This window comes from Bos indicus, chromosome 9 (assembly GCF_029378745.1).
Source record: "Bos indicus isolate NIAB-ARS_2022 breed Sahiwal x Tharparkar chromosome 9, NIAB-ARS_B.indTharparkar_mat_pri_1.0, whole genome shotgun sequence".
NCBI lineage: Eukaryota > Metazoa > Chordata > Mammalia > Artiodactyla > Bovidae > Bos > Bos indicus.
The window spans coordinates 9,027,205-9,055,099 of record NC_091768.1 but is presented as its reverse complement, the minus strand read 5'-3'; the positions used below and the strand labels follow the sequence as shown (position 1 = coordinate 9,055,099).

The 27,895-nt window shown below is 39.4% G+C and overlaps 1 protein-coding gene across 2 annotated transcripts in view; it reads right to left on the bottom strand.

Annotated features, from left to right (window-relative positions):
• COL19A1 (collagen type XIX alpha 1 chain) overlaps positions 1 to 27,895 on the bottom strand; it is a 452,305-nt gene that overhangs the window by 407,234 nt on the left and 17,176 nt on the right. For both annotated transcript variants that reach the window (XM_070795674.1, XM_070795673.1), the window contains exons 3-4: positions 16,227 to 16,301; positions 15,153 to 15,252 (exon numbers count right to left, since the gene is read on the bottom strand). In XM_070795674.1, coding sequence (XP_070651775.1) covers positions 15,153 to 15,252; positions 16,227 to 16,301 — 175 coding nt within the window. The remainder of the gene's footprint in view (positions 1 to 15,152; positions 15,253 to 16,226; positions 16,302 to 27,895) is intronic.

Genomic DNA, 27,895 nt, shown 5'->3' with positions numbered 1-27,895 from the left:
GGTTAGGGAGCTAAGATCCACATGCCTCATGGCCAAAAAAAAAAAACAAAAAAAAAAAAAGAGGAAGAAATATTGTAACAGATTCAATAAAGATTGTAAAAATGGTCCACATCAAAAAAAATCTTTAAAAATACTAAATAATGCACCATTGTAAAGTACATGTAAGTATTTATTGATAAAGTTGTTTTACAGACAGATGGAACTAGGGAGTAGATCTTATTTTTTCTCAGTATACCCTGGTGGTTTCTGTCAAGAAGAATAAAGACCATAATGAAACTTACAAATTTCTTTATGTATTAGAATATTAAGTAACTGGCAATTTCATTGTACAAGTTCAATTTGATATATTTGTTCAGTATTCCTAAATGAATCTCAGTTTGTCATGTGGCAAGTAATATCTCTATTTCATGTACAGGAAAATAAAGGACAAAAGCAAACTACAGAATAAGAGAAGATGAGAAAGAAAAACCCATGACTACCGGTTTCTTTTTTGCTCTTTCACCTAACTAAATAACAAGGAGTGTTAGGCAATGATTCCAGGGGCAATTCCACTAGCTCATAGCACAAGCCTCGAAGCAAAGCCCTTTTTTAAAAAGTCTATTTTGGTAGAGCTGAAGTTAGTTTTCCAGATCATATTTAGTAGGACCAACTTTTTTTTTTTTTTTTTTTTTGCTTTAAAAATGAAATGGCTAAATGGAAAAAAGTCTATTTTTAAATATCAAGAACTGGCTTCCAAATTAATTCTTCCATTCTAAATAGGCGTGAGGCAGGGTTTATGAAGAACTTCCGTATTTACAAGTATCAGTGGAGCCTTTGACTTGCTGAATATCTTCCAGGAAGAGAAATCTGATACAAGTTACATTTCCTGAGAGTGAAGTGAGAGATGCTTGGAGTTTATAGTAAGTCATTTCTTGTCCAGCTGACATCCACCATCACCTGTCACGTCACAAGCAATTTGGCTCATGAGGCTGAGGGTTTGTCTGAAATGCCTTCTCTCCAAGCTGGGGGATGATGCTTGAGTTCCAGAGCCACAGAGACTCTGAAATCTTAGCCTTTTTGTGTTTGCCGAGGGGATTCAGGCAGATAGGTTGTTAATGGGAAAACAAAGCTTGGATGGCTCTCTAATATTACGGCTGTTACAGTTAGCACTTGTTCACTGTGACATTGTAAATGACTTCCCCTTGAAAACAAGCCCTCCTTTTAGATGACATTCAGATAACAAAGATAACGGAGAAGGCAATGGCACCCCACTTCAGTACTCCTGCCTGGAAAATCCCATGGATGGAGGAGCCTGGTGGGCCGCAAGTCCATGGGGTCGCTGAGGGTCGGACACAACTGAGCGACTTCACTTTCACCTTTCACTTTCATGCATTGGAGAAGGAAATGGCAATTCACTCCAGTGTTCTTGCCTGGAGAATCCCAGGGACGGGGGAGCCTGCTGGGCTGCCGTCTATGGGGTCGCACAGAGTCAGACACGACTGAAGTGACTTAGCAGTAGCAGCAGCAGATAACAAAAACTGAGGATGGACCAGAGAACCTACCTTTCAGAAAGTGTTTTTTAAGGGTCTCCCACTCCTCAAAATAGAGAACAAATCCCGTGTCAAATCCAACAACCCCCTCAAAAGATCCTCTGAATTGTGAAGTGTGCTTCTGAGTCTGGAGGTTTGGGTTCTGCTTTCAAATCAGCCTGGGAGCCCCAGGACATTATCGAAGCTGTGATTTTCCCAGTGGTGTATACTTAGCTTTTTCTAGAATAGAACACTATTATTTCCCTTTCGTTGTTTTGAAAAAATGTCTTTGTTGAGGTATAATTGATTTCTCTTCAGAGTCCAGACATCTTTCACCTTTCCTTACCTTTTTTCATATGAGTAAAGTTCAAATCCCTTAGCCTGACCCAGAAGGCCTTTCAGAACAGCATCTCAGGCACCCTTCAGCCTCCTTCACCCCCGCTGTGTTTACTAACCATGTGGGATTTCTCACCAGTATGCAAATTATGTTGACCTTTAAAACCACTACAACACCTCCTCCAACTACCACTTGGTAAATTTGTGCTTATCCTCAAGCTTCTACTTTTCATATCCCCTGTGAAGCTTTCCAGAAGGCTTCTCTGGTTCTTCCAGCATCCTCTATACTTAATATCTAAAGACTGTTGCAATTCTGTAATTCCCAGACAGAAATAACCAGGACTTTTATTCTTAAATCCTTGGTGCTTGGCATATACTGAGTATTCAGTATTATTTGGGAATTGAGTGAAATACTTCATTAGAATTTCTTCTTTCATTGGCATCAAATATGAACTTGGAAATAATGGGGACCATATCATGGAATACTTTTGCCTACACAGCTCTCTTAAGCAAAGGGAATTTCATATTCTTATAATGGATAAATGGGAAGAGAGCTATTGTCTATGAAAATATTAGAGAGGATTGCCTAGTATCCGTATCAATGGGCTTCTGAGCTCCACAGAGTTGGTTGCCAAGAGTTGGTGAATTATATTTGTTAAATACACTGTGAGAGGGAATTCCCTGGGGTCCAGTGGTTATAAATCAGCGCTTTCACTGCTGTGGCCTGAGTTCAGTCCCTAGTCCAGGAACTAAGATCCCACAAGCCTCACCACCCAGCCGAACAAAATTTCACTGTGAGGCTCTGTATGCAAGCATCACTGCCTTAGGATCCACAGGACAGCTAAGGGTCACAGAGCCCATTCCACCGTCCTCCAAAGCACACACAAGCCCCATTTAGCCACAGACTGCAGAGCAGCTTTGGCTTTGAAGGCTGATAATAAGCAGTCATGAGTGGAGGTTGACTGGGTCCTAGGGAGAAGCCTTCTCATGGAGGGGACCAGAGCAAAGGCAGAGGTGACAAGCACTTAGAAGGAGATTAGGACACAGGAACAGAAGCACACTAAGTGATATAAGCCAGACCCCGAAGGACCAGTGCTGTAGGATTCCACAACCCTAGAGGAGTCAAGAGACAGAAAGTAGAATGATGGTTGTCAGGGGCTAGGGGAAGAATGATGAGGAGTTATTGTTTTATGGGTACGGTTTCAGTTTGGGAAGGTGAAAAAATTCTGGGAGTGGCGGTGGTGATGCCTGCATAACATGAAGTTACTTAATGCCACTGAACCGTACACTGAAAAATGGTTAAAATTTTAACTGTGATGTTATAAGAAAGCAATAAATCACACACATATACAAAGAACAGAGACACACTTCCTTCTGAACATGAGCGTATGTGCAACACTCAAGAGGCTCTCAGAAATAATAAGCACAGCCTTTAAGAGGGAGCTGAGGTTCTGCAGTTGTGTGGGTAAAAAGTAGGACTCCTAACAATGTAGGCACTGATCTTACTCTGACATGATTTGAACCCACACAGTAATGAGTCCTGGGAATATTTAGATTATCTGAGCCAGAGTGAGAGCTCAGCATTAAGGAGACTTGCTTGAGAACATCAGTGAGGGCAGTGTAGAAGCTCAACTGTCTAGAATGTGCAGGATTCCACTGTGTAGAAATGGTGTACAACTGTGACAGAGAGAAATGAGTCCACAAAGGCAGGTCTGAGCCACACTGAGGTCACTGGCATTGGGTGCAGGACAGTGGTCACCACTGACTCGGAAAGAGACATTTCCACAGTATTCAGGAGTCCTAGTCATATCTGAATGGGTTACAGGGTGTGTGAGGAAGTGAAAGTGGTCAGTTACATTCTTCCTTTGGGCAGTTTGGGAGGAAAAGGGGCTGTCAAGGGAACATGTTTCTAGAACAAGGAAGAATTAAATATGTATTTGTAGATTAAGGGGACAGGATCCTGTGAAGAGGGTATCAAAAACAAGAGCAAAGGGGATCATGTGTGGATCAAGGTCTCAAAGGAGGTTGACAAAGAGAAGATTAGGAGCACAATTGAAGGGGGTTAACCTTGGAAACCGGAGGTTCCCCTTGGAAGAGGACAGCTGAAGCATAGAAATTCCAAGGTGGAAAGCCCAAATTGAGATGGTTCAATTAAGAGAAATAATTGTTGACCCAACATCTGGTCAATTCAGTCTCATAGTCAACCAACCAGATGTTAATTCTGCATGGCATGATCACGTGTGTCCACATAAGTTTAAGATTTCACTGAACCTGTGATTGCTTCTAAATTACACAGCCAGTGTGAGAGAAATTATTAAAGTCAATTATTTGAATATATTTCTTTTCCATTTAAAATGATAAAGACTTTAACCTAATCTGGAAAATGTATTTTAGGAAATGTAAGTGCTAATTAAACCAAGGCATAGACAAGGTATTACCGTACTGGTGTGAGTCACATAAAATTACACGAGAAGCTTTATGACTTCCATGCTTATTTTCTGATTAGCTTTTATGGTTAAGTTGAAAGAACTGAAGTGATAATAAATTAATGACTTATTAGTTGACAAAATTATTTTTCTTGAATTGACATAGATTTCAAAATTTCTCACTGAAATCATAATTGTATCTTCCTATCTGATTCTGTGTCTGAGAATGAGGATTAGACTATCCAGTGCTATTTCATGAAATAGGAAGTCCTGTCAATAAAAAAAATCGAAAGCTATTCTCAAGCACTAGTATAACAAAACATCATATATTACTACAATCAGTGTTCTGGGTAACTCATAAATTTAAGGTCATGCTTAATTTTGGGTTTATTGCCATTGTAAAAGCAGTATATTTGCCACCACTAAAGATTAATAGCGGATTAATCGTCATAGCATTTTTATGGGGCAAATAAGATTGAAGATGACTCAAGGATGTGCCTCCATGCTTTCTTTCCTTTGTGTATTCTGGAAACCTGCAGTGCACATTCCACAGATACATATATACAACCTGCACCCAAGCAAAGTCTCTTTGCTGTTCTCCCTTATAAGATTTGATTCGTAAGATAAAAAGACAGGTGAAGTAAAAAATGGAATATATAATCCAACCATACAAGTACATTTAATTAATGACTGTCAAAGTGGCCCAAGTAATTACCAAAATAGGACATCTTAATTTTATTACTGTATGCTAATTTCTGCATTATTATGACTCCTAAGTAGTAGATTTAACTGGTACTTCACTATTCTCAAGATAAGTGGCATAAGGATATTTAAGATAATTTACATGTAATTAACTATAATTGAAAACATAAACTCTAGAGATCTGCTGTACAACATTACACCTCTAGTCAGCAATGACATGCTATGCTATGCTATGCTAAGTCGCTTCAGTCGTGTCCGACTCTGTGGGACCCCATAGACGGCAGCCCACCAGGCTCCGTCGTCCCACTTAAACATTCATTAATACAGTAGATGGGTCCCTGGTGGCCCAGATGGTAAAGAATCCATCTGCAATGCAGGAGACCTGGGTTCAGTCCCTGGGTAGAGAAGACCCCCTGGAGAAGGGAATGGCTACCCACTCCAGCGTTCTTGCCTGGAGAATTCCACAGAGGAGCCTGGTGGGCTACAGTCCATGGGGTTGTAAAGAGCTAGACATGACTGAGTCACTAACAACACTTTCTTTCACTTCTTTCAAGATGGTAGATATGGTAAATGATGTTTCCAAAATAAAATAAAACAAAATAAATTAGATATGAATGCTGTAGAATCTATATGTGCTTGCCAGACTCCTCTGTCCTTGGGAGTCTCCAGGCAAGAATACTGGAGTGGGTTTCCATGCTCTCCTTCATGGAAAGGTTACCCTTCCCAACCCAGGTAGAAACTATATAGATATGATCAATTACTGACACTTTTTCATTTTACCCTCAAATATTTAATTATATAAAATTATATAAAATTCAATTATATAATTACATAAAATCTGAAGGAGGAAAATCCTTACTTAAATTGATGATAATATTAAATGTTTCTGTTAAATGGACATACAAAGCTGATATTTCATATTATGTTATATTTTAGAAGTGTTGGAAGAGGTCATTGACAGGATTTGCCCACCAGATGACCTGTGAGCTGGTCCTGGGCAACCAGAGGGACCGCCAGAGGCAACCCTCTCCCCTGTCCTTGGAATGTACTTTTCTGCCTGCCGTTTCCGTGGTAGAAGTTCTTTCAAGGGTGCAGCCTTGAGAGAGTAATCTATAGCTGAGACCATCTTGACAGTGTACATGACTGAGCCCCATGAAGGCTCTATATAAACTGTGATTCTGGCCCGTAGCTGTAGAGATCTACTGCTCTTCTGGCCTGCAAGAAAAGCCTCACATGTAAGTTGCCTTGCTCTGTAAACCTGCCAACTACCCATCTGGGGAATTTCTGTGGTTGTGAACCAATAAGGAACCATCTCAACATAAGCTGTTAATGGAATGTACTAATACCCCTTACAGATGACACCACCCTTATGGCAGAAAGTGAAGAGGAACTAAAAAGCCTCTTGATGAAAGTGAAAGTGGAGAGTGAAAAAGTTGGCTTAAAGCTCAACATTCAGAAAACTAAGATCATGGCATCTGGTCCCATCACTTCATGGGAAATAGATGGGGAAACAGTGGGAACAGTGTCAGACTTTATTTTTCGGGGCTCCAAAATCACTGCAGATGGTGACTGCAGCCATGAAATTAAAAGACACTTACTCCTTGGAAGGAAAGTTATGACCAACCTAGATAGCATATTGAAAAGCAAAGATATTACTTTGCCAACAAAGGTCCGTCTAGTCAAGGCTATGGTCTTTCCAGTGGTCATGTATGGATGTGAGAGTTGGACTGTGAAGAAAGCTGAGCACCGAAGAATTGATGCTTTTGAACTGTGGTGTTGGAGAAGACTCTTGAGAGTCCCTTGGATTGCAAGGAGATCCGACCAGTCCATTCTAAAGGAGATCAGCCCTGGGTGTTCTTTGGAAGGACTGATGCTAAAGCTGAAACTCCAATACTTTGGCCTCATGCGAAGAGTTGACTCATTGGAAAAGACTTTGATGCTGGGAGGGATTAGGGGCAGGAGGAGAAGAGGATGACAGAGGATGAGGTGGCTGGATGGCATCACTGACTAAATGGACATGGGTTTGGGTGGACTCTGGGAGTTGGTAATGGACAGCGAGGCCTGGCATGCTGCAATTCATGGGGTCGCAAAGAGTCAGACACAACTGAGCGACTGAACTGAACTGAACTGAATACCCCTTAATTTTCTAGAAAAAGATAAGAGCTTTTGTGATAGAGAAGTAAATATTTCCATGCATTCTTAAAATATGTATAATACTCTTAAAATTATTTTCTATCTAATATATAAAATTTGCCTAAATTGCATTAAAAAGAATGAAATAATGCCATTTACAGTAACGTGAATGGACCTAGCGATTATCACACTACAATGAAGCAAGTCAGAGAAAGACAAATACCATACAATATCACTTATATGTAGAATCTAAAAGATGACACAAATGAACTTATCTATGAACAGAAAAACAGGCTCACAGACACAGAGAACAGACTTGTGGTTGCAGAGGGGGAGAAGAAGTAGGGGGAGGGATGTACTGGGCGTTTGGGATTAACAGATATAAACTATAGTATATTGAATGGATAAGCAGTAAAGTCCTGCTAGATAGCACAGGAAACTACATTTAATATCCTGTGACAACTCATAAAGGAAAACAATGTGAAAAATAATTTATTAATATATATGTATTACTGAATCATTTTGTTTTATAGCACAAACTAACCCAATATTGTAAATCAACTATACTTCAATAAAAGAAATTATAAAAAATAAAATAAAATTTGGGTAAGTTGTATGATTTTTAAAAATTTATTAATTGTGAACCGATCAGCTTTTTCCTTTGTCTTAAGAATGTATGATTTAAGGACTCACTGCACATTTCTGGTATGCCAAACTATAGTTTAGGAAATACAGTGACAGAAAAATTATAACAGAGAACAAATCTGACTCTATATTGGATCTGTTTCTTTTATTTTAACCTTTGTTAAAGGTTCTAATGCTTTTTCTATAAGTTAATCTATTCAGACTTAAATAGAAGAAAGTAGGGAAAACCACTAGACCATTCAGGTATGACCTAAATCAAATCCCTTATGATTATACAGTGGAAATGAAAAATAGATTTAAGGGACTAGATCTGATAGATAGAGTGCCTAATGAATTATGGAATGAGGTTCGTGACATTGTACAGGAGACAGGGATCAAGACCATCGCCATGGAAAAGAAATGCAAAAAAGCAAAATGGTTGTCTGGGGAGGCCTTACAAATAGCTGTGAAAAGAAGAGAAGCAAAAAGCAAAGGAGAAAAGGAAAGATATAAGCATCTGAATGCAGAGTTCCAAAGAATAGCAAGAAGAGATAAGAAAGCCTTCTTCAGCGATCAATGCAAAGAAATAGAGGAAAACAACAGAATGGAAAAGACGAGAGATCTCTTCAAGAAAATTAGAGATACCAAGGGAACATTTCATGCAAAGATGGGCTCGATAAAGGACAGAAATGGTATGGACCTGACAGAAGCAGAAGATATTAAGAAGAGGTGGCAAGAATACACAGAAGAACTGAACAAAAAAGATCTTCATGACCCAGATAATCACGATGGTGTGATCACTGACCTAGAGCCAGACATCCTGGAATGTGAAGTCAAGTGGGCCTTAGAAAGTATCACTACAAACAAAGCTAGTGGAGGTGATGGAATTCCAGTTGAGCTATTTCAAATCCTGAAAGATGATGTTGTGAAAGTGCTGCACTCAATATGCCAGCAAATTTGGAAAACTCAGCAGTGGCCACAGGACTGGAAAAGGTCAGTTTTCATTCCAGTCCCAAAGAAAGACAATGCCAAAGAATGCTCAAACTACTGCACAATTGCACTCATCTCACACCCTAGTAAAGTAATGCTCAAAATTCTCCAAGCCAGGCTTCAGCAATATGTGAACCGTGAACTTCCTGATGTTCAAGCTGGTTTTAGAAAAGGCAGAGGAACCAGAGATCAAATTGCCAACATCCGCTGGATCATGGAAAAAGCAAGAGAATTCCAGAAAAAACATCTATTTCTGCTTTATTGACTATGCCAAAGCCTTTGACTGTGTGGATCACAATAAACTGTGGAAAATTCTGAAAGAGATGGAAATATTAGACCACCTAATCTGCCTCTTGAGAAATTTGTATGCAGGTCAGGAAGCAACAGTTAGAACTGGACATGGAACAACAGACTGGTTCCAAATAGGAAAAGGAGTATGTCAAGGCTGTATATTGTCACTCTGCTTATTTAACTTCTATGCAGAGTACATCATGAGAAATGCTGGACTGGAAGAAGCACAAGCTGGAATCAAGATTGCTGGGAGAAATATCAATAACCTCAGATATGCAGATGACATCACCCTTATGGCAGAAAGTGAAGAGGAACTCAAAAGCCTCTTGATGAAAGTGAAAGTGGAGAGTGAAAAAGTTGGCTTAAAGCTCAACATTCAGAAAACGAAGATCATGGCATCTGGTCCCATCACTTCATGGGAAATAGATGGGGAAACAGTGGAAACAGTGTCAGACTTTATTTTTTTGGGCTTCAAAATCACTGCAGATGGTGACTGCAGCCATGAAATTAAAAAACGCCTACTCCTTGGAAGGAAAGTTAAGACCAACCTAGATAGCATATTCAAAAGCAGAGATATAACTTTGCCAACAAAAAGGTCCGTCTAGTCAAGGCTATGGTCTTTCCGGTGGTCATGTATGGATGTGAGAGTTGGACTGTGAAGAAAGCTGAGCACCGAAGAATTGATGCTTTTGAACTGTGGTGTTGGAGAAGACTCTTGAGAGTCCCTTGGACTACAAGGAGATCTGACCAGTCCATCCTAAAGGAGATAAGTCCTGGGTGTTCTTTGGAAGGAATGATGCTAAAGCTGAAACTCCAGTGCTTTGGCTACCTCATGCGAAGAGTTGACTCATTGGAAAAGACTCTGATGCTGGGAGGGATTGGGGGCAGGAGGAGAAGGGGATGACAGAGGATGAGGTGGCTGGATGGCATCACCGACTAAATGGACATGGGTTTGGGTGGACTCTGGGAGTTGGTTATGGACAGGGAGGCCTGGCGTGCTGCAATTCATGGGGTCGCAAAGAGTCGGACACGACTGAGCGACTGAACTGAACTGAACTGAACTGAATCTATTAAAAAAAATGTTACCTATAGCCTGAAATATACACGATAGCCCATTTTCTTGACTCTAAAGGAACAGTGTCTTTCCATTCATACAGAGATAAAAAGTTGCAGAACAGAGAATAGCATTTGTCTTGTTGAGGGTTTATAGGAACACTATGAAACCAGACCTATGGATGCTGCAAGAACAAAGGATTCCAACACCAAGATGTTTGCAACAACCAGCAACACTCCCTCCCCTTTCAGTAGAAAAGAAGCTTGAATTCCACCTCAGGTAAGATGGTTCTTTGGGACACTAGTCCACCATCTTCTCTCGCCTCATTGGTTTGCGGTGCAGCGAGCAGTACGAGCTTGGACTAGTTAACAGACTTATGTGCAGGTGTCAGTCAATCTCGTAAACAGCTGGACAGCTTTTTACTAAGTCACATTTCATTACATGGGAAACTTCCTATATAGAATGCCCCAAATGAAATCCAAGGAATGCATAAATATTCATTTTCTATAGTTTAATGAAATGATGAAGTAATCCTCCCAAAATTTTCAGCAATGAGAAGCTTCAGTATCAGAGTTTTGAACGTAATTTTGAGATTTAGAATTTAACTGGTTTTGAGAACTTGGAGAGGTCCCAAAGAGTAATAAAAATTAAACATGGTTGGAAAACTGGCTCTTATGAGGGAAGGAATGAAGATACTGAAAATCACCCTGTGTGTGATGCTTAAGGAAGTGTAGCTTTTACGAGAGGAGTTGTGGGCTTTGAGTCCGGCAGCCTATGCTCAAATGAGAGAACACAGCCCAGTTTCTTCTCAGGTCGAGGCAAGAACAGAGTGCAGCTTTTCTTTGCATTGTGTGTCTTTCCAGCAGGCTCTGGGCAAGAGTACTCCTGCATCCTACCCCAGTGCAGTCCCAGAGCCTAAGGAAGTGCTCAGGCCACTGGAAGCTGCTGCTGCTAAGTCGCTTCAGTCGTGTCCGACTCTGTGCGACCCCATAGACAGCAGCCCACCAGACTCCCCCGTCCCTGGGATTCTCCAGGCAAGAACACTGGAGTGGGTTGCCATTTCCTTCTCCAATGCATGAAAGTGAAAGGTGAAAGTGAAGTCGCTCAATCGTGTCTGACCGTCATTGACCTCATGGACTGCAGCCTTCCAGGCTCCTCCGTCCATGGGATTTTCCAGGCAAGAGTACTGGAGTGGTGTGCCTAGTAAATGTTAAATGAAAGGATGAGCTCTGGACTAGACTGGATTCATTTCAGTGACTTATTGAATGCTCCCTCTTATTCAACCCTTAGCAAAAAAGAAAATTTCAGGAACCCCTAAAATACTTTTTACAGTAAGCTACAACTTTTATTTATAATTGTTACAAGTTTTGAGTTAAAACACAGAACTTAATAACAAAAAAATCTAATGCCACTGAAGAAATTGGGTGATATCTGCATATCAAATGCAAACAGATGGGTAAAAAATGATGGAACATAATTATAAGTATAGAGCAAGATCTCTAAAAACAAGCTTGGATTTCTACTCGAAACATCAATCTTATGGATTTTTTTGGCTCAATAAACATCTACTGAATGAATGGATATGTGAAGAATAAACAAAGAGGCAATGGATGAGTAAGTGGTGTGTCTTAACTGGCCTCTTATAGTTAGAAAAACAGAGGAAGCAACCTTCTGGTACATTGTAGTGTTATTTAATATAATACAGTAATAAAAGTCTGAGCATAATGTGAAGGTTTGTGTAGAAAAGATATGCCCATAGTGTAAACCATTCAATAGTAGCAAAGACTGGGGGCTGATGATGCTCTGCAATACACATAACAGTTTTCCCATATTTAGGAATATTTCCAAGGGAACTGTTAAGGCTTAAGATGCCAGAACAATAAAAAAAAAAAAAAAAAAAAACTGAAAATCTTCTTAAAAACTCAGTACATTTTCTATGTATATAGTGTGGGGTTTCCTAGTTGCTGAGGATTATTATGTATTACAAAACACAAATTTGAAGACCTTCCTCCAGCTCATATTTTCCATGTAAAGCTGTGAAATTAAATAGACCTTTGCTTCCAGAATGTAACCACCAGTTTAATGAAAGAGACAGAGAGACAACTCCTCTTCACTGGAGATGTATTTGTTTATAATAAAAGCAAAGAGGACTGTATCAGTCAATTATTCCAACTGTTTCTAGCTACACTATCCAAGTTCATAAAATCTTACTAATCCGTGCTGATTATTTTTTCACACATAGCCTCATTTTCCCCCACTTTTGGGAACTGTTTCAGTAGCAAAAGCCACCGTCTCACATGTATCATCCTAAATTAGGGAAGCTACAGACTTGAGACATATGTGAACCCTCCCTTCCCCCCTCTTTTTGCTAATGGGCCATAACACTCCAACATACTGAACTCAATAGGACCTCAGAATCCTTCTCAACACATTATTCTGTGGACACAAAACCCGAGAGATAAGGCTCTTAACCATCCTTGAATTCAATAATAAATCAGGAAATTCACTTTTTCTGTTACATTTTAAATTTATTTATTCAACTACTAAGACATTTTTATTTAAAAACATGCTTATATACAAGCAACTAATGAAAGAATTATATTAAACCAAATAAATAAGGTGCTTCATACCATATGCATGTTTTATGAAATTTTCTCTCAGAACTTCACCACTTTCCCTGATAATTGCTGAAACACAATTTAAAGATAATCAGAGCATGATCATCTGGAATATTGCTCTCAATGTGTATAGAAATCACTATTTCTTCTACATAACCAGATATGTAACTTGTAGATAAAAAAATGCTAAGGGAATTTCCTCCAGAAAGATGATTCTAGAAAACTAAGTAGCAAGCCCCAAATACTTATTATTTCCTATCCGAAGGAATACTGAAGATGGACATGAATTGAAAAGAAAACCAAACATAGTTCGTCACATGTTCCTGTACCCGTGCGACCTTTCTGGGGACAACAATGTTTTCCTGAAGGACCCTTGCAAGAGCTGCTTTTGGGTCCCCAGGTTAAGCCAGGCTAAAGGCACAAAGTGTCCATTGGGTAGAGACCAACAGTTCATAAGATATCTCCCCTCCTAAACCTGGAAGATGCCAGAACAGTAAAAAAAACAAACAAAAAAAAAAAAACAAAACAAGCTCAGGCATAGAAAAAGTCCCAATTTCCATGTGAATTAGCATCTGCCTTTTCACATGCTGATTCTGCAAGGCAGCTCATTTACAAATATATAAATAGCTGCAACTTTACTCCAGTCTCATTGAAAAATCAAGATGGCATCATGTGAGAGAAGCATCCTAGCATCTTTGGCTCACAGAGCAAAATGTAAGTGGAGATGAGCCAAGCTACTTGACACTCACTAGTCAGCTTAACCAGATCCCCTCCAGTTTCCTGAAGTGGAGGGACCAGAGTTCTCCTGTGCAGAGCTGGAGAATTAACTTATATTGATTGCCCAGCAGTAGCACAGTGATTTAGAGCCCAAAATCAAAAAATAAATTTCAAGTCATACACAGTATTTATTACCATGCATACTCAAAAAAGAATGGCACTGTCTAAATGTAGCAACAAGTTTTCCAATGTAGCTACTTAAAATTGTCAGTCCTATACTTTGGCCACCTGGCCAGAATTAGAGGGGTTTAAATCATCAGGAGAAGGTGAGAGAGAACATGCATTTTAATTTTTGGAAAAGGATTTATTGCCTTTCTTAAATTCATTAATTAAATTTATGTTTAAGAAACATCTAAAGCAATATATATGAAATATATGAGACACAAATGGACTCTTCTTTACTGCATATGAATACCCAAACAGGGAGCTGTCAAGCCCTGAGGGTTTAATGTGTGCGTGTGAAGCCACTTTCAGGCTTAAGACACCCACGATAGCACAGGTCTGTACAGTGACATCTGCTGAAGTTCTCCAGCAGACAATCACAGTTACATCCCCTGATATCAAATTACCCTCTTCCTTAGCCCTCTGATTTCTTACCAATTAACGAGCAGTTTACTTTTAAGGAACCATATCATTAAACTAAAAGTATCTAAAGGATCACAAAATAGAAAATTTAAAAGAAAATTTTCTCAAGGAGTTAGGAACCTGGTTTACATGATACCTCTGAGGATGGGCAACGAGATAATTAATGCTATTTCTCTTTGAGAATTTCAAAGCTGAGATTCTCAACAACTCTACCTGGTAACTCAAATATTAGAATACCCATCAGGAAGTGGAAACATCCATGCGTGTTTTCACACAAAAACATCTGTGTTGCATATTAAACCAAGCAGAATTTTATGCTTTATTCATTGCAGTGTAGTCATACACTGGAATGTTCACCTTGGACTCAAAGGCTGAATATCAGAACCATATATGTTCTATCTGCCTTCTTGATGACTCAGGCTTTCTGATTTACTGTTGATCCATCCTCCAGTTACCTATAGTCAGCCATACAGTGAATGCTTGCTTTGTATAATTGCTGATCAACTGGAAATATTCAAGTGGAAAGTGATTCTTTTTAGTCTCATTTATCAGAAGTATAATAAAGATAACAAACAATAAAAAAGCCTTAGGTAAATCCATTTTGAAATAAATATCAAGATCAAAAAAAAAAGAAAAAGTTTTTTTATCCTACTGTTTACTCTATACAATATATACAATAAATAAGGGGTAAATTCTTTTAATTTATCATAGAGCTTATCCCTATGCATGAAGCATGTGGAAATAAATATAATAAATATCAGTCTTTTGTCTCTAAGTCTACACTGGTCTTATGTTTCAAATTCACATTTTAAAATCTAATTTTGATTAGTTTGTTTAAACATAAATAATATTTCTTCAAAAATAGATTTAATTACTATTTTATAATAATCATGCCTCTATCTATACATGTAAATTAACACCACAGAACAAGATCAGTTTGCAGATTATTAAAAACCACAGTATAAAAACATCACATTTACTGCAGCATTCAAATGATTGTGATACTGTCAAGATAACTTTTTATTTTTAAACAAGTTATTTGGAATCTCTTTAGAAAGTAGTTTATATAGTATTCAAAAACATAAAGAAAAATTATTATTTTACTTACATGGTGTCTCTAATAAGAAGTGAACTTCCCAATTTGAAACAGGTTTTATCACCTTCACAAAACACATGTTTCAGAGAAAATCGCTCTGCTAGGTCAAAACCTGTGAAGTGTAACAAATGATTTAATCCAGCAGTTTTATTAAATATAGTAAACTCACAGAGATACTGATTTTTAAATAGGATTTTTTGTAGTCATTATCTGCAGATTCATTATTTCAGGTTAAATTGTAAAATTATTTTTTAATATAAATTTATTTATTTTAATTGGAGGTTAATTACTTTACAATATTGTATTGGTTTTGCCATACATCAACATGAATCTGTAAGAGGACAAAATATATTTCAAGAGATTCAAATATTAATTTTCTTTGATATAGGAATGATTCTAAATAAATAATCAGAGTCGCTTATTGTACCAGCTCTGATAGCTAAAGACAGAAAACTAGTTAAATAAAAAGCACTATTACGGCGGGGCCTGGTGGGCTGCCGTCTATGCGGTCGCACAGAGTCGGACACGACTGAAGCGACTTAGCAGCAGCAGCAGCAGCATACCCATCCAACTGAAATCTAAGCAGCCTTTTTAAAAATATCATGCTTTAGAAAAATATATGTTGGTGTGGAGAAATGCGTGGATTTCAAATGCAGTGTATGGATTATGATTATGCGTGCATGAGTCAGAGTGGAGGGAGGGTGGAGAGAGAAAATGGAGGATTAAAGGGAAAAAGAGAAAGAAGGGTAGGTATGTTCCAAAATGAGCGCCGTCACCATACTGGGGTATTGAGATCTTCCTTCTCATACACTTTCTTTATTTCACATTTTCTACAATAGATATGACTTTTATAATTTCAAATAACTTTTGTTCTCCAAGAGGTTGAATTGTTGGTCGTCAGGTTAAACAATGTAGAACTCTGCTCTCAGAAATTTTTGTATATCATCTGCCTGCTTTGCTCTTAATTTTATTGATATTGGTCTTATCATCTTAAATTACAATGTCAAGGAGTCACCTACAATACACAACATGTTTGGTTATAATTTTACACAAAAATGCTTCCTTGTGAAAGATTATCATGCTTACCTGAAACTTCAAGTTTATCTCTGTTGTCTTGTCTAAACCAGCGTCCCTCTGTTCTCAGTATAGGACACTGGTTTTCTATTAAAAAAAAAAAATATTGAGAATTTTCAGTATAGGGTCTATTATTTTTCTTTGAATAAATGTGAATCATGTAACACAATCAGAAATGTAAGATAAAATGGAAAGAAATTAAATTCTTTTATTAAATTTCTTTTAAACGAGGATAAGAGTATTACCCACTTAATTGTGTGTTCATGAGAATTACATGTGGTTATATACATGAAGTGTCTGGAATACAGACAATGCTTGTTAGTCTTAGCTATTGTTACAATTTTATTGCTCTAATATTCTAATTGCTACAATATACTTGACAGTAGGAAATTAGCTAGCTTTAATATTGTTAAATTTTCATATTCAAAGTATATTCTAATATTAGAACAAGCGAACTACTACTATTTTAACATAACTTGTATTCAGGTTTTGGTATTAGTGATATTAAACTTTAGAGCAGAAGGAGACTGCAATGGACTAAATGCGTCCCTCCCCAAATTCCTTTGCTGAGGTCTTAATCCCCAGTGTGACGGTATTTGGAAGTGGGGCCTTTAGGACTTGATTAAGTTTGGATGAGGTCATAGGGGTGCAGTGCTCATGATGGGATTCATATCCTTTACAAAAACTGGAGAAATAGGAGTTCTTTCCACCTTGTGAGGAATTCAGGAAGAGGGTTCTCACAAGAACTTAGCCAGGTTGTCACACTGATCTCAGACTTAGTCTCCAGAACTGTGATAAATAAATGTCTGTAGGTTAAGTTCCAAACACTATGGTATTTTTGTTAGAGCAGCCTGAAATAAGTTATTAAAATAAAACTAAATAGCAAAAGCAGACTTCTGCTATACTAAAGTGGTCTATAGTGAAAAATAAACGAGATAAAAATCATTGCTGCTGCTGCTGCCACTAAGTCGCTTCAGTCGTGTCCGACTCTGTGCGACCCCATAGACGGCAGCTCACCAGCCTCCTCTGTCCCTGGGATTCTCCAGGCAAGAACACTGGAGTGGGTTGCCATTTCCTTCTCCAATGCATGAAAGTGAAAAGTGAAAGTGAAGTCACTCAGTCGTGTCCGGCTCTTCGTCACCCCATGGATTGCAGCCTACCAAGCTCCTCTGTCCATGGGATTTTCCAGGCAAGAGAACTGGAGTGGGTTGCCACTGCCTTCTCCAAAAAATCATTGAGAAAATACTAATTATGTGTTGAGGCAGTTAATGATGTTCAAAGAAATGATCAAGTTTGCTTACACTCACAGTGGATTTACATATTCATTGCATCCCAATATACTAATATAATACTATACATGTATACACTAATTTCTTATTATCTGGGGTATATTTAAATTTAATTCAGACTACGATGACTGCAAAAGTGACTGTAAAGAAAGCTGATTGCCGAAGAATTGATGCTTTTGAACTATGGTGTTGGAGAAAACTCTTGGACTGCAAGTTGATCAAACTAGTCAATCCCAAAGGAAATCATTCCTGAATATTCACTGGAAGGACTGATGCCGAAGCTGAAAACCCAGTATTTTGGCCACCTGATGTGAAGAACTGACTCACTGGAAAAGACCCTGATGCTGAGAAAGATTGAGGGCAGGAGGAGACGGGGACGACAGAGGATGAGATGGTTGGATGGCATCACTGACTCAATGGACATGAGCTTGAGTAAGCTCCGGGAGTTGGTGATGGGGAGGGAGGCCTGGCCTGCTGCAGTCTATGGTCCATGAGATCGCAAAGAGTCAGACACAACTGAGTGACTGAACTGACTGACAGCAACTGCAGTCACAATATTAAAAGACGCTTGCTCCTTGGAAGAAAAGTTATGAGAAACATAGACAGTTTAGTAATAGGCAGAGACATCACTTTGTCCACAGAGGTCTATATAGTCAAAGCTATGGTTTTTCCAGTAGTCACGTATGGATGTGAGAGTTGGACTGTAAAGAAGGGTAAGCACCGAAGAACTGATGCTTTCGAACTGTGGTGCTAGAGAAGACTCTTGAGAGTCCCTTGGGCAGCAAGGAGATCAAACCAGTCAGTTCTAAAGGAAATCAACCCTGAATACTCATTAGGACTGATGCTGAAGCTGAAGCTCCAGTACTTTGTCCATATGATGTGAAGAGCAGACTCATAGGAAAAGACCCTGATGCTGGGAAAGATTGAAGGCAGGAGGAGAAGGGGATGACGGAGGATGAGACGGTTGGATGGCAACATCAAGACAATGAACATGAGTCTGAGCAAACTCTGGGAGACAGTGAAGGACAGGAATGCTTGGTGTGCTGCAGTTCTAATCAGACATGACTTAGTAACTGAACAACAAGATTCTAGGAAATTAATAGCCATTTCAGGCATAATTTCAGCCAGTTTTTATAATATGCCAACTGTACAACTAGACAATTCTTAACCTAAATTGATGAAATATTTTGCCATCTTACAATCACAACCTTATTTTTCCAAAAATTCATGTTTTCTGAAATTCAGGTTTGGGTTTAATGACCTCAAAGATTTTATGACACAGAGATGAACTGCTGAAAATCAAACTGTGTCCTGCTCCATGGAAAGTGGAAACTACTGATTCTCCTGGTCAACTGCTCAGCCTCTCAATCCTTCACTTAACAAATGCATCGTAGACTTCAAGGGTGGTGACACGGCCTCAGCTTAATATACCTACCAAGAAGGGTAAATCAAGTTATAAATAGTACTACCACTTAATCAGACATATAAGATGTGACACACACAATTAAAACATGTAGTACTGAATAATTTTAAAGAATATTTAGCTACTTTGGAAACTCTTATCTCAGACATCTTAACATGATAACAAAACTGGGTATTTTGTAAATGCTGCCCATTTTTTTTTAAAGAAAATTGAAGTCATATCCATTTTTATCTGAGTTCATCATCATTTTTATAAAAACTAAATATCGCATCAAGATCTCTGGACTGAAAACTAGACGGTGTTGCAGAGAGAAATTAAAATCCTAAATAACCTAATGGACTAACCAAGTATTTAGACTGGAAGACTAAATATTGTTAAGATGTCAATTCTCAATTTTATCTCTAGGTGTAGTTCAGTACCAATTAAAATCCCAGCAGGTTGTGTGTGTATTCCTATGTGAGTGTGTATGTGAAAACTGACAAGCTGATTCTCAAATTTAAGTGGAACTGCAGAAAAACTAGAACAGCTAAGACAAAACTGAAGAAGAAGCCAGAGGATCTACAACATTGTACACCAGCGACTTTTATAATGTAGTGCTGCTGCACATAACAAATCAGTAGAACAGAGAGTCCAGACACAGACCTGTGCACACGTGATCTCCTGATTTACCACAAAAGGACCAGTGCAGTTCCAATGGGAAAGGGATGGTCTTTTCAATCAGTGATTCTGGACCAATGGAACATCAGTGTAGAACAAAACTGAACCCTTACCTCACACCATGCACAGAAATTAACTAGAGATTCTCTTAGACATAAATGTGAAAGGTAAAGCAATAAAGGACTACAGAAACATGTAAAATCTTAATGAACTGAGGGTAGAAAATATTCACTGATAGGGACACAGAAAGCACAAAAGGTTGACAAATTGGCCTTCATTGAAATCTTAATAATCAAAAGACAATGTTAAAAGAGTGAAAAGGCTATCCAGGGACTATTACAATATGTATATCCAACAAAGGATCATATCCAGAACATAAAAAGAATTTTCACAACTTGACTGGGAAAAGTTTGAAAACCCTATCATGATAATGTGAAAAAAAAAAAACTAAGCAGTTCACAAAAGAGAATATTCATATTGCCAACCTGCCCATGAAAAGGTGCTCAACGCCATTAGTAATCAGGGAAATGCAAAGCAAAATCACAGTGAGACCACTAAACGCCTAAAAATTAAAGAACGGCACAGGTGCTAATGAGGATGTGGAGCAGGAGAGATTCCCTATGTTGCTGCTCATGGGAGTGGAAGTCAGTACAACCACTTAAGAAAATTCATAGCATTTCTTAAAGCTAAATAATCATGAACTCAAAACCTGGAACATCAATAACCCAAGAAAAAGGAGTACAGAAATGGTGTAAAAGGCTCTTTTAGAAGGGAATATTCCTCGCAGCATTACTCATAAGCATCTAAAACTGGAAACCACCAAATGTTCATTGACAAGAATAAATAAACAAATTGTGGTATATACAATGAAAAAGTGTAGCAATAAAAAGGAATGAACCACTGCTCTATGCAATGACCTGGATGAATTTCATAGATATAATAAGTGGAAAAAAATGCCGTCCTCCAAAGAATACAAACTTTCAGTTCAGTTCAGTTGCTCAGTCGTGTCCAACTCTTTGTGACCCCATGAATTGCAGCATGCCAGGCCTCCCTGTCCATCACCAACTCCCAGAGTTCACCCAAACTCATATCCATTGAGTCCGTGATGCCATCCAGCCATCTCATTCTCTGTCATCCCCTTCTCCTCCTGCCCCCAATCCCTCCCAGTATCTGAGTCTTTTCCAATGAGTCAACTCTTCTCATGAGGTGGCCAAAGTACTGGAGTTTCAGCTTTAGCATCATTCCTTCCAAAGAACACCCATGACTGATCTCCTTCCCAATGGACTGGTTGGATCTCCTTGCAGTCCAAGGGACTCTCAAGAGTCTTCTCCAACACCACAGTTTAAAAGCATCAATTCTTCAGTGCTCAGCTTTCTTCACAGTCCAACTTTCACATCCATACATGACCACTGGAAAAACCATAGCCTTGACTAGACGGACCTTTGTTGGCAAAGTAATGTCTCTGCTTTTGAGTATGCTATCTAGGTTGGTCATATAAACTTTAGAATTCCATTTATATGAAGTTAAAGAGATTGTATGACTTATCCATATCAGAGTACTGGTTACCTTGGTAGGGTGTCAGCTGGGATGGGATCCAGGAAAGTCTTCTGGGGTTCTGGAAAGTTCTATAATAGGATCTGAGAGGCAGTTTCACAGGTGTGTAAATACATTATGCAAAAATTCACTGCACTGTGCACCTAAGATTTGTGGGCCTTTGTGTGAGTAATACCTCAACAGAGTGAGGAAAACAGCTTGTCTTTGAGAAGGCACTGTAAGCTAAAATAATTTTTATAAAACAAAACACCAAAATTGTGATCAAATTTTTTACAATGACTTTGAATGACTGTATGACTGTTGTAAATGAGGTTAACTTTAAATTCTTCACAATGTATATAGGGAGACTCCAACAGATGATTGGCAAGCACACATCCAGAGTATGGAAGGAACTTCCTACTATGATGCATTGGTAATGACTGGAAGGTATGTCAGCTTATTGCCAAGTTGGAAACAGTATATATCTTATTTAAATTCTTCTGCGGACTTAATGAATATATGATGATGCCAAGATAATACCCCTGTCACTTTGAAGTAAATAAAATTGAACATTTCCAATAATATTTATGAAAATGCTTTTCACTAAAGTCTTCAGTTTATAAAATTCAAATACAGCTTTATATCTCTAGTATATGTGCTCTGTTATGAAAAGCTAAACAAAAAAAATGAAAACTAAATGTTAATTTAAGTGAAGTAAGTCAGACAAAGACATATATCATGATATCACTTCATATGTGGAATCTAAAAATATGATACAAAGGAGCATATTTACAAAACAGAATTGACCCACAAACATAGAAAACAAACTTCTACAGTTACCAACAGGGAAAGTTGGGGAAAGATAAATTAGAAGTTTCGGATTCATATATACACACTGCTGCTGCTGCTAAGTTGCTTCAGTCGTGTGCGACTCTGTGCAGCCCCATAGACTGCAGCCCACCAGGCTCCCCCGTCCCTGGGATTCTCCAGGCAAGAACACTGGAGTGGGTTGCCATTTCCTTCTCCAATGCATGAAAGGGAAAAGTGAAAGTGAAGTCGCTCAGTCGTGTCCGACTCTTAGCGACCCCATGTACTGCAGCCCACCAGGCTCCTCCGTCCATGGGATTTTCCAGGCAAGAGTACTGGAGTGGGGATACACACACTACTATATATAAAATGGAAAAACAACAAAGACCTACTATATAGCACAGAGAACTATACTCGGTACCTTATAATAACCTATAATGGAAAAGAATCTGAAAAAGAATATATATATATATATATGTTTATATATATATATATATATATATGTATTTTCTGTACACCTGAAACTAACACAATATTGTAAGTCAACTATATTTCTGTTGAAAATAAAACAACTAAATGTTAATTCCTTGGGTGTAAGACTCAAGGTACAATAAGCTGAATGCATGGGTCTCATTGTTCATTGCATAAAAAAGGCAATACAATATAAGTAGATATAAAAAATTGGATATGTTAATTTCTTTAAGCAATGATACATTTTAATACAAAGTAAATCATACTTTTGGGGTAAATGTGCATGTATCTTGAAGAACTACTTATAAGACCCACATATCCAAGCATCCTGTCAGATAGGAGAATTTAGGCAGGGGTAGCATTTCAAATGAAGGCAATGGCAACCCACTCCAGTACTCTTGCCTGGAAAATCCCATGGATGGAGGAACCTGGTAGGCTGCAGTCCATGGGGTCGCTAGGAGTCTGACACGACTGAGCGACTTCACTTTCACTTTTCACTTTTATGCATTGGAGAAAGAAATGGCAACCCACTCCAGTGTTCTTGCCTGGAGAATCCCAGGGACGGGGGAGCCTGGTGGGCTACAGTCTATGGGGTCGCACAGAGTCAGACACAACTGAAGCGACTTAGCAGCAGCAGCAGCAGCAGCAGCATTTCCAAGGCTCGTGGTAACCTTTCAAAAGTAATTACTAAAAATTCACCACAAAGATGCACTACTTGGGGGCCCTTAATCAACAGACCTTTCCAAATATTAACGCAGAAGTCTTGTCAGATTTAAGATGCTGTCGGTGACTGTCAGACCCCCTTTCCGCCTGACTTAGCTTGAAGGACCCGGGCAGTTCATAGGGTTGGAAGGATACCGCAAGGGGATAAAGCACCAGACAGGAAGGCTAGGTCAGATTTGGGAAAGATTATCTGATTTCATCGAGACTATCTACAAAAATTACATATATTTTAAAAAGATTTTTATCCTTCTCTTCCTCTAAAAATTAGAAACCTGAGGGCCCGAGAACAAGTCATTTAAGAGAAGTTATGTGACTTCCCCCCAGATTACACAGTGACTTGATGGCAGTGATGAAATAAAACTCATTTCCCATAGTCCTGCTTTTCCCCCTGTATTGTACATGCTTCTCAAAATCACATTCCAAACAAACAGTACCTATTATATTCTCTTTATTTAGTAGAAATGTATTTTGTCCTTGCTCTCAGTTTGAAACATGTGCTTGAAAAAAATCACTTGTTGCCTTAATCTCTAAATCCTTCTCCTTGTTCTCACCTGCTGACTTGGCCTCCTATTCAACTGGTAAGCGTTCTAGTCCAGAAACTAGATCACATGCCTTTCGAAACATATTTTTCCTATCACTGCTCTGGTCTTTCCACGCCCACTTATATGTAAAAGTCGTCGGTTTGGTATTCATGAAAGGCAGTTTGTATTCCTTCTTTCTCCTCTCAAATAGCACAGGGAAGGAAGGGATTACATGGGAGCAACGTGTGCGACGAGAGAAGGGAAGGAGGGCATCAGCTGCCTCCTGAGAAACTGCAACAGGTCTCTCTCTTGTCTGTTTTGACTGCTTTATTTTTTCTATTTCTTCATATCCTCAGGAGTACACATACTGTGTTATGGAATTGTGTGTGTTAGTTGCTTAGTCGTGCCTGACTCTTTGCAACCCCATAGACCGCAGCCCAACCAGGCCCCTCTGTCCATGGGATTCTCCAGGCAAGAACACTGGAGTGGGTTGCCACCTCCTTCTCCAAAAGGAACTATAGAAAGAAAGAAAGTGAAGTTGCTCAGGCGTGTCCGACTCTTTGTGACCCCATGGATTGTAGCCTGTCAGGCTCCTCCATCCGTGGAATTTTCCAGGCAAGAGAACTGGAGTGGGTTGCCATTTCCTTCTCCAGTATTATGGAATTACTACCTCTATAATCACAGTTAAGTCTGTCTAGTTTCACAGGCGTTCTGTTTACCACTCTTCTTTTTTATTGAGGTATAGTTGATGTACGTTATATGTTTCAAGTGTACAACACAGTTGTATAATTTTAAAAGCTTATACTCCATTTATAGTTATTATAAAATATTGGCTATATTCCAAGTGCCAATGCTTATACTTGTAGCATATTTTATACATAATAGCTTGTACCTTTTAATCTCCTACCCCTATATTACCCCCTCTCTCTTCCACTGGTAACTGCTAGCTGGTTCTCTACATCTGTGGGTCCGTTTCTTTTTTGTTACATTCAGTAGTTCATTTTGCTTTCTAGATTCCGTCTTTCTCTGTCTGGCTTCCCAGGTGGCGCAGTGGTAAAGAATCTGCCTGCCAATGCAGAAGATGCAGGTTTGATCCCTGAGTCAGGAAGATTCCCCAGAGAAGGAAATGGAAACCGGCTCCAGTATTACTGCCTGGAGAATCCCATGGACAGAGGGGCCTGGCAGGCTACAGTCCATGGGGCATATCATTTAGCATAATACCCTCCAAGTCCACCCATGTTGCTGCAAATGGCAAAATTTCATTCCTTTTTATGGCTGAGTGTTCCACTGTGTGTGTGCTTGTGTGTGTGTACCTGCTTTATCCTTTATTCTTTATCCATTGATGGACACTTAGGCTACTTCCAAATCTTGGCTACTGTAAACAATGCTGCTATGAATATTGAGGTGCATGTATCTTTTCAAATTAGTGAGGTTTCTTTCACATATATACCCAGGTGTGGAATTGTTGGGTCATGCGGTAGCTCTGTTTTTAGGTTTTTGAGGAACCTCCACACAGTTTTGCACAACAACTGCAACAAGTTACATTCCCACCAACAGTGTACAAAGGGTGCCTTTTCCCCACACCCTCGCCAGTGTTCGTCAACTGTGGTCTCTTTGGGGGCAGCCATTCTGACAGGCCTTACTCTTGTTTTCTAACATGTGTTGAGGAAAATTGTTCTCTTTACCTTTACTGACAAAACTCACAACACAACATTTGTCTCAGGATTACAGTTGAGAAGGTGAACAGCAGTTTACCACAGACTTAGAACTAGCTTGTATTCTTTTCATCCTGCTCCTGCTGCTGCTAAGTCGCTTCAGTTGTGTCCGACTCTGTGTGACCCCATAGACGGCAGCCCACCAGGCTCCCCCATCCCTGGGATTCTTCAGGCAAGAACACTGAAGTGGGTAAAATGTATCAAAATAAGAACTTTCAGGTGCTTTTCTTTTTTTTTTAAGGCTGACAGACTCCCTATTGACAGAGGCCTTTCTTTTGATTGTTACTAGTTGTCCTTAGGACCCCTGTACACTATACTTTGCTGCTACTGCTGCTAAGTTGCTTCAGTCGTGTCCAACTGTGTCACCCCATAGACAGCAGCCCACTAGGCTCCTCTGTCCCTGGGACTCTCCAGGCAAGAAGACTGGAGTGGGTTGCTATTTCCTCCTCCAGGGGATCTTCCTGACCCGGGACAGAACCAGTGTCTGCTACTTCTCCTGCACTGGCGGGTGGGTTCTTTACTACTAGCGCCTGGTGGCTCAGAGGGTAAAGAATCCGCCTGCAGTGTGGGAGACCCAAGTTTGATCCTGGGGTTGGGAAGATCCCCTGGAGAAGGGAAAAGCTACCCATTCCAGTATCCTTGCCTGGAGAATTCCATGGGCAGAGGAGCCTGGCAGGCTACAGTCCATAAGGTTGCAAGGAGTTGGACACGGATGAGGCCACTTAGCACAGCACATCACAGAGCCAACTGAGAAGCTCCTAGATTAAGGAGAGTGGAAGATAAAGAGGAACCATATGATACATAAGCTTCTATCATAGAGGAAATTTTTAAGAAAGTGATTAAAGGCAGTCTGGAGCTAATGCATGCAATATATATTTGTTAATACAAGTTTCTTCCCCACCGTTTTTTGACAACTGAGCTGAAACGGCCACATTCAAATTGTTTATCTGCTGTGTGAAAACACTCAAGTATGCCTTATAATCTCAACATAATGGTAACACTGACCAAAGTATATGAAACCACTAATTCTGAATAGCTTCAGGATTTTAATTTTCAAGGTGTTATTGAATCTCTCTGTATTATTCTTGATTCTATCTCAACTGGGCCAATATTGCAAGTAACCTTTAAGTACTCCACTGAGTTCAGTAAAGCAATTAAAAGACTCGAATTATCCTTCGTATATTTAAGTTTAACAGCAGACTGTTGACAACTTCACAGACTCCAGAGTTGAAATCCTAGCCTCTCCCTCAGATTTGTTATATTTTATTTTTAGCTGTAATCACTTCCCTCCGGTAAATGGTTAGTGACCACACACACAGGTCTGCACATGAGGAAACTAAAAAGGGAATCTTGCATGTGAATCAGACACACAAGACACGAGAAGAGCCCCTGTCAGGCCAGGCTCGGAATGTCATCCTCTCCAGTAATCCTCATGACAGGCTGTGCTGATGTTTTCAATTAATGCAAATGATACTTTCAATCAAGTAACTTCGACGGCAGGTTTAGGGTGAGTTGTTTCACGAGCACCTCCTACCAGACAATCTAATAAAATCAACTCTTCATCTTTAGTCATTTCCCTCCATGCTTCAAGTTACATAAAGCTTACTAGACTTTTGATTAACTTGGAATTCACATCCAGGAAACTCTTTCAGAAAGATTAATGTGGTAGAGTAAATTGAGCCAGAACATATGCATTCCAATTTCCCCATATACAGTAAACCTGATTAAAGAATTGGGATAGCAAAGTACAGGAGCATCACATTCAGGGAAATCCCAAGGTGGCGGAGCTTCAGTTCTGCAAGATGATTACCTTCCGGAGATCCACAGCGAACAGTACTCTATTATACACATAGAAGTGTGGGGCTCCCTGGTGGTTCAGTGGTAAAGAATCTGCCTGCCAATGCAGGAGACACGGGTTCGACCCCTGATCCAGGAAGATCCCACATGCCTCGGAGCAAGAGCTCCGTGCACTACAACTACTGAGTTTGTGCTCTGGAGCCCATGAGCTGCAGCTACTGAGCCCACGTGCCACAAGTACTGAAGCCCGTGCACCCTGGAGCCTGAGCTCCGCAGCAAGAGAAACCTCTGCAATGAGGGGCTCGTGCACTGCAACTGCGGCACGGTTCCCACTAGCCACAACTAGGAAAAACCCTTTGTAGCAACGAAAACCCAGCAGAGTCAAAAATCAATAAGTAATAATACATTTTAAAAATAAATAAATGGAAGGTCAGATCAGCTATAAAAATAAAGAAATGTCTTATCAGGGTAGAGCTCATGTTAAATGTTCTTACCCCTCCAAAAAGAGTTATTGAAGTGTAAATTAACAAGTAAACAAATAAAAAATAAAAGGAACCTGGTACAAGATAACCAGCTGAGGAAAAAAGAGACAATTATCAAAAAGGCGAGTGTTTCTTTATTTCCCTAAAACACGGGGCATTAGATTCACCTGGGAAGCTGGTTAAAAATGTCAATTACTGAATTCCGCCCCAGGCTGCCTTGCATCATAGGTGTCTCTGGAGTGGGACCGGGGAATCGATACTCC